This window comes from Aphis gossypii, chromosome 1 (genome assembly GCF_020184175.1).
Source record: "Aphis gossypii isolate Hap1 chromosome 1, ASM2018417v2, whole genome shotgun sequence".
NCBI classification, from domain to species: Eukaryota; Metazoa; Arthropoda; class Insecta; order Hemiptera; family Aphididae; genus Aphis; species Aphis gossypii.
Window position 1 is genome coordinate 86,560,465 of NC_065530.1, and position 15,704 is coordinate 86,576,168.

The window sequence follows — 15,704 nt, forward strand, 5'->3', positions numbered from 1 at the left end:
TACTCAACTATGAAATACATTACATAAAATATTAAACAATAATATTTAAAAATAATAAAGAAGAATATTAATAAAAATTTACATTTAAATATTCCATAATCTGTAGTGTCAAAGTGTTTTAATTAATTACAATTTTTATTATGGTTATATATATCAACTATTATAAAACATAATATATTCATCATAATCAATTTGATGTTGAACGCATTTTTTTTTACGTTTCGAAGCTTTGGCCAAGGAAAAAATTTGATTTATAGTACCAAAATTCATACGGTAGTTTATTACAATTTTTCAGCTGTTTCAGCGAATATAAAGACATTTTAATGTATATTCAGCATAAGCGATATTTACTAAACGCTTACATCTCGGTAATTTTGGATAAAAATTCTAGGGTTTATCAAAAAAAAAAATATTATAAAACTAGGTGAAATTATTATCTATGACAGCATCAAAACAGAGGTAGCTTTTATAGAAAGCATAGTTCATTTCAACGGACAAAAATTATATTCAAAGAATGATTAGAATGTATTATCAATATTTAATATTGCATGATATCTTTTCGTTTTTACACCTATACATATTACATATAATGATAATAGTTAACAAGTAATAATAAAACAGTTTATGTAAAATATACGTAAGTGAATTTTTCCACTTTGTTATGTCAAATTTTACTATTATACTCATTAATTACGACACTAATAACGTTTTATTCATCAAGTATAACAATTTTTTATTACTATTATTATATTATGTATATATACTACATATATTATGGCTTTATGAACACAATAACCGATGTGTTTTGAGATGACTGAAACTTATGTTTATTGACATTCATCAATGCATTGAAAATCTGGAAATACTATATTAAATAATAATTATCAATTATGTTTAGTGTATGTTGATAAAATCACCATTTTGAATTTAAATTACAACAAATCAATAATTATTACAGTTTAATTAGCAATTAAGAATATATTATTGCTATATATACATGATAAAATTAGATATTGATCAACTATTTTGTCTTACTAGACATTATTTATATAGAAAAAAATATAGCAACTGCTTTTAAACCAACTAAAGATTATAAGAATACAATAATTCACATGTAAAAAAATAAAATCATTGCTCGCAGAAGAGTATAACTACAAAAACAATAGCGTTATATTATGTAGTTATAGATACGTCCATAATTTACCATAATTTAATAAATATAATTTGAAATAATTTTTAATACAAAATATTAAATTTAAAAATATTACAAAAATAATATAATAAATACCTACCTAGTAACTAAAGCGATACCTACCATTATTCATGGTGAATTGCAATAATATAATCAACAGTATAAATAAATTAGTAATAATAGGAATTATTGTTATTGTTCATTTTATTAAAAACTTTCACATTTTTTGTGTGTAAATCAACAGCTATCGATTTATCGAGTGATCTATTACATTTCAGCATACTAGGAAGCATATTATTACGATTCTTGAAAACAGTCACGATATTTATTATTTATTCACAAAAATTGTTACACGGCGTAACATGTAGGCAATAAAGGTACACAGATGCGATGATAAATATATTTTATAATATTAAACTAGATAGATATTGCAGTTTTAAATAGATGCATTCTATGTTATAATATTACAGGTATTTATTTTTTTTTTTTTTTTTTTTGGGGGGGGGGGAGAAAAATTGTCTTACGTGTTTATATATCTTTAATTTATAAGGTTTGTAAACTTAAATTACTGGTTTAAATGATTTAAAATTGCAAGTGGTTTATATTTTAGCGCCATGCCGTTAAATTTAAACTATTAACAGGATTAATACACTACCCATGCAAATAATATAAAATCTCAAAAATAAAATTATATTGAGTATTAGAATATAAGTAGATAATCAATATAATAATAATAATCAAGAAAACGATACCTCTTTTTTTTTTAAGTACCTACAGTGTGTAGGTCCTACACATAATAATTATGAGCCATATCCATCACTGAGTATAATATACTTAATACACATAATGTATTTATTTATTTATAAAAATTAAATTTTATTTTCAATAATTAAAATACAATTTTTTACTTAAATTGATAGAAATAAAAACATAATTTTAATTTAATTCTCGTTTCTAAAACAATAGTTAATTAAATAGCTGAAGTTAATAAATTTAATTAATACATTACTAATGATCTTTAAGATTTAATTACTACTGGATTATATAAATATATGTTATTAATAGTATTTAATCATATTACAATTTAACGTATTTTTCTTTAGTGTAAAATCATTGTTCGTTCCTCTTTAAATCTAGGTAAATGAATAGTAAATGTTTAACTTGAAATTTTGATTGTATTTTTGACCACAAAGGTGGATTATTACATATAATTCCCCTGTAATAAACTTTGATTCATAGTGGATATGATGACAAAAATCCTAAACGTATGACGCATCTTCAGACAAATAAAATAAACCCATTGGGAATATGGACAATCTGAACTATGAAGGAGATCATCCGGAAGAAAAAGAAATCGTTGTGTATTAGGAGGCATCGGTTTTCGTACGTCTGACCTAATCGTAATTTTCTTTCATGCCCCAATCTTTTATTGGCAGCCATATTTCTGTGAACTGAAATAATACACATTGATCTCCCAGAGGACTATAAAACCAATTGAATCTACTGTGATTTACCATGTGGTCATCACCAAATACAGAAAATAAAAATATACATCTGGAGAAATATAAAAAGTAAAAAAACCAAAAATTGTAGATCAATAATTATCGAATTTTTAAATCATCTATTTATCATATATTTATATTTAGAAACGCATTATATTTGTGTTGGTAAGAAAAATATAATATACAATATATATTTTTTAAATTATTCCAAGAAATATTATTTATTTTTATTTATTTAAAATCTACTTGTTTTGTTTCACCATAATATTATATTCCAAACTTATAAATTATTGATTCCACATAGCAGTTATAATGATATTTATTTAAAATATTAAAATGCATTTTTGAAAAAAATAATATGTTAATCTATAAAAATAAATATTAATATTAAAGTAAAAATTTAATTTTAAAGTAACTAAATACATATACAGCAATCTTTTCCTTAGTAATTCATTAAGTTATTTTTGCAATGCATGTTATGACATTTATATACACTGTCATCAATACACTTTTAAATAAAACCTCATATAAAACGTAAAAACAATTTATTTTATATTTTTAAATAAAAAACAGCGAGTGCATTAAAATTTTAAATGTCTTAATGTAATTTAATTTTTAACTACAAAACTTTTATAATTAAAAAACCATTATGGGTACAACGGAAAAAGCTCAATATAAATATTCGTAGTGTAGAGTATGAGTATATAGTAAAATACTCGTGAGTTTAAAACCAATTAATTGATTGCAATCTTTAATTAATTGAATTTAATTAGATCTTCCAAAACTAAACGATTGTATAAATTTATCGAAATAGCAATTTGAGTGCGTATATCACAGTGTGATAAAAATTAAAAAAAAAAATCGAAACCGTTTAAATAATATACATTTATTGTGCAAATATAATGTTCGTCAATACAAATACATAGCTTTAAATCATATACAATAAAATAGTATATCTAATAGTTACTTTTTAGCCAAAAATGGTTACTTAAATGTGCTAATAATATCTTCAAAATTGAATATTGTGGAAATACAGATATTTTTATGCGTACATATATTTTTTTTTATTTATTATGTATTTATATGTATTTGACTGTTTCTAATAAATGTCTTGTAACTTAATTAATTTCAAATAGCTAAACTTTTGATACTAACAAGAAAATTATCTACATTACTAGTTTAGTCAAGAATGTTCGTCGTGGTTTTACCGATCGAAATTACTATATAATTGTTATATAGTCTAATACAGTAAATGATCCCATATTATATGGCTTAAGATTTATTTTAATGCTATTACGTTACAATCATATAATGGTCCTATGATATAATACACAAAATGAAATTATTAAGTAAAACGTTGCGCATTTAATGTGATTTTGATACGAAACCGCACTCGTTACCCTTTTGAAAATGTTAATTACGATACAAATACAATTCAATAAGCTATATACGCCCACCAGTTAATTAATAATGTCATCTGCTATTGCATAACTTCAGTGGTGCGCCTTCAATTAAAATCATAATAAATTATAAATAACTTTAATATGCTCTGAATAGCGAGTTATATTTAGTATACGATTTACGATAACTTAAGAACACATAGCAAAATATGAACAATTGGAATATGTTATTGTTTGTACTTTGTGCACTACGATACGAGAGCATAACATAATAATATAAAATAATATATTATGGTAAATATGGATGCTATACTTAATACTATTTTGATATCATTGAATAATAAATGCTCTTATACTAAGAATTGTATCTTATCTTTGAGAATTATAATTATTATAAAATTAATTTTTAGATGACTCTTATTTTTTTAAATAATGCTGTAAATTTCAACTTTCACGTTAGAATGCAGTTATTTATGAGTTTATGATAAAAATTAGGCTTAAATGTTAGGTACATAGTGTTATTTTGTTTTAAAACTAGTTTTATGAATTATCTTTAGATCAAATTTATAATAGCATATTATTACCTAGAGTATTGATGTACAATAAGTATAGTATTTAACATTTTAAAATTTATATATAGTAATATAGGTAATTTAGTACTTATAATAGTTTCAGCATTAGAAGAAATATACATAAAGAACAGATCACTGAAATACAAGTAGGTTTAATATGTTTGACGTTCAGAAAAAAATGACTAAAGACAAAATGTTGTTATTGCTTGAGTCTATGGCAAACTAAAAACAATATATTACAATAGCCATAATATACTTTTAGAACGTCCTAATTGAAATAATCAATTGATTATTAACTATTATTGATCGAGAAAAAAAGGTTCTTTTTAATTCTTCTATAAAGTTTGATATTTAAAATATTAACTTTTTATGTCCTACTATTTTATTAGCCCAATTTGATAAACGAAGACAGTGGAGATATCAGTATTTTAATCGTATATAATACATATCAAAAAAAATACAATACACAGAAAATGAGCATCTTGGCGTGTTTTTATTAACTTAAAGAATAATGAATAAATATTATTTATTATTATTTTGTAATAAAATACTAGGTATTAAATAAAATATTTTTTTTCACAAACTTAGAACATAGATAAAATAACTACTTAAATACTTTTAATAATATTCTAGTAATATTTATTTAATTTTAAAAATATTTAGGTACAAAATGGTGTTTTCCATTTATTATAGGTAGTTCTAAAAACAAAAATCACAACAATTTTAAATATTTTAATTGTTAAACAATTTATTGGCCGGACCGGAAACAGGTATGAATCATTTTATATTATGAGTATAATAATGTATATACAGTTATAACTTATTACGTCAAATAAAAATATTTTATTTTTCTATTCATATATTATAAATTATAATTATTAAATATAGAACGTACGAAAGAGTACTGCCGAACGTTGGATTATGGCATATAAAAAAGTATTATATCACATCCGGTCCTTTAATCTTCGATTTGCAGTCACATGCATATCAATCCAATATAAAGGACAACCACCTTGGTATTCAAAGCTATTCACTATTATGTGTTCACTGTATATATAATATATTATAATATATAATTTATGCACCAAAATCACTAAATTGAAATATCATATTCTGTTGAGGATTTATATCACAATATATTTATATATATATATATACCTTTGATGGAAGGCTTCACCGGGGGAAAAAAAATATAGCACTACAATATTACTAAAACATAAACGCATATACGTTTACGTATTTTATATACCTACTAAATTATTCAACAAAAATATGATCAGAGTGATAAAATCTATTAAACTGCAACTAATCGTATTTATGTATAATATAGTCATACAATACCTATGGTATATTATATGTAAAAAAAAAAAATAAAAAAAAAAAAGAATTTAATATGCATATATATATTTATATTTTATTATAGAATAATTCTCTGAAGATCATAAATAAATGCATTTAAAACATGATTCATTTGTAATGTTAATTTAACATTTTTAATTCATTTAATATATAGATATAAATAATGTATTCTGTTATATTATGCATTTTATTGTTTACTCTAACTCAATATGCTTTAACTAATATTTTCTTATAATAGTAATCAGTGCGAGCTTATGAGTGAAATAACAAAATGGTATTAGCAGTACAATGCATTTAAAAATTCAACAAATTAAACAAACCGTTAATGTTATAATTTAGTAAGTAAAACTGATTCTCTTTCTTCAGTACTAAACATAAAAAATATATAAAATGTATAAAGAAATTTTAATATATTATTTACTTAATTTTCTTTCATAGTACTCATTTATAGTACGATACTTTTTAACTTCGAATTAACTCTATAAATAAAAGACTATATTTTATTATCATTCAATTCTATTATAATCTTTTCTTTTTGATTTCCCTTATGTTCATTGAATCTTAAGAAAAAAATTGAATGAAGATAAATTAAGGCACTTCCCATTACTATATTTTATACTCTTTTTCAAAATGTCTGCCTATTGCATTGTTTGAATACAATAGCAGATTTTAATATAAATACACATACTTACACGTTATATACTCATACATCGTATACACACATAAAGGGTGATTAGGCTAACGTGGTTACCTTACTTAACAATAATCGTGCACATATTATAGGAAAACGATTATACAATTTTTTTTCTTGAATTGATTTGTTTTCTAATCGGAACTTTTAAAACTATTAATCTAGTAGATGTGTATGCACTGGTGAATCAGTATATAATAATTAATACTAATAATTGAACATAACGATTCATTTTTTTTTATTTTGTAATATCAATTATGAACAGACCTCGGTTATTCCATATAATTTCAAAATTTAAATCAAACAATCAAAATTGTACTGTAGAACTTTTAATGGTGATTTTGTAATATATTTTTATTTTTGTCAAAAACCGCACTAAGAGTATAAAGACATGCTTTTTTAGCATTATAACCATTATAATATGTTCAATTTTTAGTATGAAAAAAATCTGTACGTGTGCTTTTTTGCTATAGTGGTATACCCAACAAAGTGAAGAGAAACCGAATAAAAGTTTTCCCGAGTCGCTTTGATCAGGATCAAAAAAAAAAAAAAAAATACTACACATTAAAAGGATATACAAGGCAATTGTTGAAAAATCGTCTTTCTTTGCAATTGATTCTGCAAGCCATTTGATATACTTTTTTTTTTTTAATTCATAAGAAATGATAAATCACTACACTCAAAAAATGATTCTGAGCGAATATCAGTTCAATGCATACCTATTGTATGCTTTTTACAGTAAAAATAAGTGGTTTGCTCATTTTAAAACAAAAAATTCGTTTCACTACCGGACACATCTTATAAATGACTTAGAAAAACTTAAGTATTTTAAAATATAGGTACACTTAAAAACTCCAAAAATCAATATTTAAACGTATTATTTAAAAAAAATGTGCTAAGCATGCTTGATGGATCACACAATGTATTACCCTACATGTTACCACCGACGATGCACGACTAGCGTTGTATATATGTATACATATACTTACGCAAAAATGTTTATATAACAAATAGAAGATGTCTACGGGACGCACTTGTGGTACCTATCGTTTAACCGCTTCTCGTTTGTAAAAAAAGTTTGACGCGTAAGCAGAACCAACATGAGGCAACCACGTGATTGATGGCTTTAGACAAGATAGTCGGACTTAATCCAATATTTTCACACACAAACACACACACATATGACTACTATACTATAGTTACTACTACCATGGTCACGGTCAACGGATCGCCATAACTCATCGGCCTGCGTGTATATAATAATAATAATAATACATAGAACAGTTTACCTCTCTACCGCGTACTCGAGTGAACATCCCTAACCATAACGCACACACGCACACACACTTTCCACCTGGTGGCAGGTGTGGGACGTCCCCACGGGTTCAATTAGGCTATACCGGTACCATAAGTGGGTATATATAGTGATGACATCGAGATCGTCGTCGTCGTCATAGCTCTTGGGAAGAAACCTTCGTACCTAACGACATTATATTTTGACATAGTGCGCAAAAACGATATTTTAATACGTATATAACTCATGTATATAATACATGGTAGTATACTGTAAGTATTCTCACCCAAATTTAAAGCTTTAATTACGAATTTATTTAGGTTTAATTAATAAGACATTCCAATTAATCCGAAATCCAAAACCCGAAATCTGAATTTTTTTTTATTTTATATAAGTTAAAATAAAAATTAAAAATTTTCTTGTAGGGGTATTAATAATTAAATACAATAAAAAATGTGAAAATATTATCAAAATTTTGGAGAAGGCAAATTATTTTGTTAATATCGGAGAAATGCGACTTCTTATGGTATCTAGCTATCAGGTATCATGTCTCATGCACCTGATTCATAAATCTATAACCACATCACGTGTGGTCGCGTCAATACAAGTTTGATTTACTATTTAATTTTTTTTTTCGGTTTTAACTAAACTTTACGTACATTACGATTGATAATAATGATTATTAACAACCAAACATTTCTCCAAGTTTTTTTTATTTTGTTTTGAGCACCCTAGTACATTAAACATCCATACCTCGAATAAATTGTTTGGGTTTAAACTACAAAGTCTTGAGCCTCATATTATTATTTAGCAATATAATTAAATAGTAAATTGAAAATCTTTAACAAGCTAATAAATATCTGGTTAAAAAAATCAAAATTTATAAATTGATTTAGTATAAATAAATAACCTTATAGTTAATACAAGCAAAAATAGTTAAAAATAATTTAACATTGCATAACAAAACAGTATATTATAATAAAATGTAATTTTATTTAAATTTGTAGTATTTAGTTAAGAGTTTAACGAAAAATAACTTGAAACTTCAGTATTACTTATTAGTGATTACATTAAAAACGTGATTATTGTTGTTGAAAATAATAAGTCTAAAGTCACAAATACGTATTCAAAGTTGTAATAAGATTATATATCCTTAGGCATATTAAAACGATAAGACACTTTCATTAATTAATTAATTTACTTACTCATTAAATAGCAATGGAATTAAACCGATGTATCAGTAGATAATTCGCGTCTTAAATCACAAAACACAAATTAACTAGTGCAAAACATTTATGATTTACCAGAATAAAAATTTGTTATCTTAAACGGAACCATAGTTTATCTCTATACACGCCTCGAGATACTATTTGTTCACAAATATTTACGCATGACTAATAAATATTATCCGCGTGTAAACAGTGTTTATTGGACGAATACGGGGCCTTAAATTAGGAACTGGTCATGCTGCAGTGTATTGTTTTTAGATTAAATTGACGTAGAATATAAAGTAGTCAAGCAATTGAACATTTCCTAAGCAATTAATTGAAATGCGTAATCATACTACAAATTTCACTACCACTTGCTTCTAAAAATTAAACTATTTAAATGGCGTTAAGTAATATGTTCTATTAGCGAATCATGATGTTTAAAAAATAAAAAGTGACGTAGGTATTTAATAAAGTATGATGCACAAGTGGTCTTGGGAAATATAAACATATATTGATGCATAATTAAAAAATATATTAAAAAAATAGGAATTCTAATTTATTTATTGGAATTTGGAACATTAATTTCCCTCGTAACACTGAGTCACATAATTTCCATAATTCATATTGTGGTCTATTTTTCATCATCTGTTCATATTTTAACACTTCACTCAATTTTTACCTCTTATTACTTTGTAACCAAATAGGTACTTAGAAAATTATCTACACCATGTTTTGATCTTACTGACGACCCCTAATTTCGAGAGTAATTTTCAATGTAAAATTTTTAATATTAAAAGTAATTTCAATTTACACACTTAAAGTCTATTTAACTCAAAAAAAAAAATATATATATATATAACCAATAATAAAACACAATTACCAACGATGTACTATACGAGTTAAGTTAATTATTGATAGTACATCTCTGTCACTTGTAATAGATTTATCAGTTTGCTATAAGAAATAGAACTATTACACAATTCATTCGATAATATATGATATATCTGGTTTGTATATTATAAGCATTATTATAAACTTGGTGAAACCAAATAATTTATCTATTTTCTCCAAAGATAAACAAACATTGTACACAGTGTGTGAATAATTTAAGACAATTTTGGTTTTAACCAACTGTAAAGGGCATTTGTAAACATTGACCGGCAATTTCTAACAGTTACCAATTTTCCATTTAGGTACGTAACATAATATATTATGAACATAGTAAAACATCTTTTAGGTAACGTAAATATATAGTATTCTTTAAAGGTATAGGCTATAAAACCAACTTGTTGGACCATATAAACTTTTACTTTTACAGACAAACAAAATCGTTGGACTGTAATAACTTTTGCGACCGGTACCTATTCTCCAACAATGCTCTCCAGATCACGCCTGAGTATCCTAACAGTCATGAAGGGTCGTTACAACCCTAAAAAGCACAAATGGTACTCGAAAATATCCTAATCACGTTTTTGACCCGAAAAACAATGAATAGTGTTATAATATATTTTAAAAGTATATAGGTACTGTATAATATTATATATTTTACTAACTACTCGTATAAAAAAATCAAAATATTAAACATCAAACATTATAATAACGTTTATCATTATATCCTATTACATTCTTTGGACTTTATTAAAAAAAAATAATATACTTAGAAAACAATAACCTATACGTTTTTTCTTAATTCAATGTATATTAATTCTATGTATATTAAACAGGCACGCGTTATTTATTTGTATTGTTTGTAAGTTGAACAAATACATATATTAGTTGGTGTCACAAGCCAAAACGCTAAAATAATACATGGTTCAATTATTCAATATGTATGTACATAATACATACTGCTGATTATTTTATATAAATGCTAATTTATAGAACTATTGTTGTACAATGGAATGAAAATTGAAACCAGTCAAACAAATTGAAATAATATTTAGATAATTGTATAGAAAATCTATTTAATTATTTACAGTTTACACTAATATTTATTATGCATTATGCCAATTATCCATAAAATAAAATAATAATTCTAAACAACAATACATTATAATTTTAAAACTGATCACGCAACTTTCAATTTAATAGGTATACTTTTTAAATTCTTAAAAACTAAAAAACATATTTTAATAAATATTCTTAATAAAATTGAACATAGATGCAAATACTAAATGACAAATAATATCAAAATAAGTACCAACTACCAATATACATTAAATATAAATCATGAATTCAATCTATTTTTTATTTATGCACATTGTAACTATTTGTATACCTATTATTATTTTATAAAACAAAAACATAGGTTTTTGTATTATGTGAGGTAATATTTCCTCTATTCATTTTAATATTTTATTAATAATTTTTAATTAATTAATTTAATTTTACTCGTACGTCATATTGTGATTTTATATTCGTTTTTAAAAAAAAAATATCTACCTATACGTAAGTAATATTTTTTTTGATTTATGTATGAAGAAAACAGTGTAAAATACATATTATTTATCATAAATTCAAAATATATACAACTACTTTGATTTATCTTAAGTTTTCATATTATCTAACAACATAGCATGTAACTATTTAATAATATTAAAACGATTAATAATAAATAATAATCAAACATTACATTAAACGACTTTTACATTTTAAATGAATAAAATTGTGTATGATGATTTATGATAAAGATTTTAAATACTATATACTATATATTAAATAGTTATATAAGTTTCTAGATATTTGTGGAATTATAATTATTGTTTATGCTTTGATATAAATATATGGTAGGTACATATAATCTTAATACATTGAGTCAATATTGACATCTTAGATCTATGTGAATACAAAATACTTATATTCGTTCAAAAATTATATGCCATGTATTCTAAGAACACAATAAAAATTTAGTGTAATAATAACTAAAAAATGTCATCATATCTACAAAAATATTAAAAAATAAAACGATTATTTATGAAACTTTTTGGAGGTAATTTATCTACGTTTTGTTTGTGTCATTCATTTTATAATTCAGTTTATACACATATCACATAATATTGGAGAGTTAGTATGATATTCAAATAAAAATTCCATGTCGACCATTTGAAATAGTCCCAATTTGTTACGTATATTAAACTACTATATATTATGCATATTATATGCAATACATAATAGTAGTGTAATAAAATATTTATAATTATATTAAAACTAAAAAAACACAATGGCCCATTTGTACTTACACAATTTAATACCCCAGAAGTCACATTAAATTCGCTCAAAATCTTCCATTACCTTTATTTTACAAGACACAATGCACTTCTAATTTTAAGACCATTCACAATTCATTCTACACAATACATACTTGATTTTGGTTATCTCTAGAGCTGTATATTTGTGTAACAAGAATATACTTATTGATTTAATGGAACAATGAATAGGGAAGTTAATTTTAATATCATATATTGTTGTTTTACAAGTAAAATATAAAGGGTTGCATTCGATTATAACTTATTAGAATAAAATAAGTATGCGAAAATAATAACAATTTGTTTAAGGAAAAAAAATGTAATACTTACTACTTAGTTTGATTTTTCACATCAAACTTTAGTCTTAATAGCTATTTATTTTATAGCTAACAAACGAAAACCATTTTTCTTGTTCATTTAATATGACCCATATAAATATTTTCATTTTAATATGAAATAAGTATTTATTATTATATAGTTAACGAAATTTTATAAAATAGTTATATTTAATGAACTGTATATTTCTTGATTCCTCTGATAAAATAAATAAAAATTGTATTCCTATAAACCTAAATAATATACTCAAAGCTATGATACGAGAAGTATTACCAAGAGTGAATTCTTCTTTCAAAAAATACAAGTTACGAATATATAATAATTTACTGAAGGTTAACGTGTATATAGTTTTAAAATTAACTTGGTATATTATAAATGTACTTAATATATCCATGTACATTATTTATATAAAAAAAACATTTAATTTCTATATTATAAATATTTTTCAACAATTAAAAGTTGAATTTAAAGTTATAAAGTATTAAATAGTTTATTATATTATTTCGAATAATAGTAATATGATAATACGATTTTATGATTATTTAAAACGATTTAATGTAGGTATGCTTATTTTAGCTCAAGTATCATATAAATATTCAAATTAATTTGAATTTATACTGAAACATTAATTATTATAAAATGTTCCATGGTGTTTTCTCGACTATAGAAATTCAATTATCTCTTTACTTAAAACATTTTATAGCATTTTGAAATGCTCGTTTTCAGTTCACTTTTTTCTAATCTATTTAAATGAAATTAATATAACAGAAAACCAAAATAAAATAATAGAAAATGGTTTATTTTTTATATTTTAATAGTATTTAAAATTTAATTTAATCATTCAATTTCTTTAATAATCTTGTATGAAATTGTTAAACATATTTAATTCACTAGTAAGTTTCATATAAAGGTAAAACAGTATGTCCGTGGTATATAGCTGTATTAGTGTGTTACACTGAGTGACATCACGTCCTGTATAATAAAGTTGCAAACTAATATTCACGATAATTATTCAAACCACATTGCATATTTATATTAACCAAAATGCATTTAATTGAAACTTTGAAAGATAATTTTTATTAGAAGTTATAATAAAATAAAAGTTTATAGCCGTGTATATTTTATCTTAAAACAGATATGTTAGCAAGTAAAATAAATATATGTATAAATATAATAATATGTATAAATATAATAATATGTATAATTTTATTTATTTTTTTTAAATAGAAAGTTCTCCAAAAATAATGTAGTATAAAACATAATTCAAAAACAATACGTTCTTCGTTGCATCCATAATCTATGATAAAATTCGTTGATTAAATTGTCTTTTATACGAACTACATTTACTTATGTACCTATGCATATTTAATATTTATGATATATAAACACACGACTGTTTATTTATATTTTTTTTTTTTTTGCAATGTCCAATACATATAACACTAATATTTGTATTTTCACTAAAGATGTACTTTGAGTAAATTAGTTGAGTGCATTTTAGTGTTTCCCCGGGTTTCCAACTCTTTAAACAAACTTTACTAATTATACATTTTGTTTAATGTATTTATAAGATATTATCTTACACTACACATTTAAAATCGATACAGAAAAAACTATATGTATACCTGTATTTATACGAATCATTTTTTTTATTATTATTATTCACAAGTTTAAAATAGCTTTATAAAAGATAAAATATTTTGAAAATGTTAAATAACAGTTTGTTTTAAATTAGAACAAAATAAAAAATCGATTTTCCTTATTTTTAACCCTCAAAGTACTAATTAGGTTTTCTTTACTATCTAAAATATATTAAAATTGAAAATCTGATCAAGTCAAAAATAACATAAATTATTTTAAAATTAATTCATACATCGCTCCGCTCTGAATTTAAAATGAAACTTACAATATTTATTACCCTAGTTATGAATAGTACCATTATAATACTAAAGAGTATTTTCTATTTAAAATAAATGTAAACACTTCGGTTTTTTACAAAAACATATTTTATAATATCTATCTTTGGGGTACAAAATAGATATAAAACCTTTTAACTGTGTGTAATGGGAATTTATAAACAAACAACTTCAGTGCTTTCTCAGTTATCCAGGTACAACCTTTAGACATACGCCCTCAGGAAGTAAACTAAAATAAACGTATCTTGAGAATCTATTTCGATTTTGTTCGAATAATATAAATATATTTAAATAGAAGAAATAAGGAATATTATACAGCACGCTTCGATGTAGGAGTCATAATCGAAACTTCAAAACAGCCATTAGCAGTTATTATATGATTCAAATTCATCTAAAATATACAAATCATCCCTATTTATAGCAATACACGTTTTTGTTTTTTTAAAATCCTGGTAATACTGCGTTTCTGGTTAGATATAACATTGAATTGCATAATATTCTTAGACCGGTGCGTATACAAGAATAATTATAAATTATCAGCTATAATAATTTGACATATCATAAATACCTATATTATGTTTATGTTTGTGAACAATGGTCAGTGGCGATTCTGAAGGTAGAAGATAGAACTGAGAAAGTTTTGTTTAAAATGTATTAATAAAATTTTTAATACGTTAGGCTTCACTTTCTTGACCTAAATTAATCAACTTACTATTGATATTTGTTTTAATAGTTAATTTTTCATTGATTTTAATACTACTTTGACGTTTTAAATTGATAGATACAGCCATAAGTAAATTCAAGTGTATAAAAATAACTAACGCCTTAGAGAAGGGTGGTATCAGCAACGATTTAATTTTATTTATTTATTTTAGAATATATTGTTATCATAAAAACTTATTTAGGTTTGGAGCAGAGTAATGAATGTAGGTAACTGATTTCCCAATCAAGAGTGTTTTTTTTGTATCTGTCATCACCCATAATCC

The 15,704-nt window shown here is 23.7% G+C and overlaps 1 protein-coding gene across 4 annotated transcripts in view; it reads right to left on the minus strand.

The window, feature by feature from the left end:
• The window catches only part of LOC114131920 (rap guanine nucleotide exchange factor 4), a 208,322-nt gene that overhangs the window by 152,251 nt on the left and 40,367 nt on the right, over positions 1-15,704 (minus strand). The window contains exon 1 of one of the 4 annotated variants that reach the window (XM_027997274.2): positions 9,216-9,378. The exons of the other annotated variants lie outside the window; for them this stretch is intronic. Coding sequence (XP_027853075.2) covers positions 9,216-9,219 — 4 coding nt within the window. The 5' untranslated portion in view covers positions 9,220-9,378. Of the gene's footprint in view, positions 1-9,215; positions 9,379-15,704 lie in introns of those variants that run through there. 4 annotated transcript variants of the gene reach the window in all.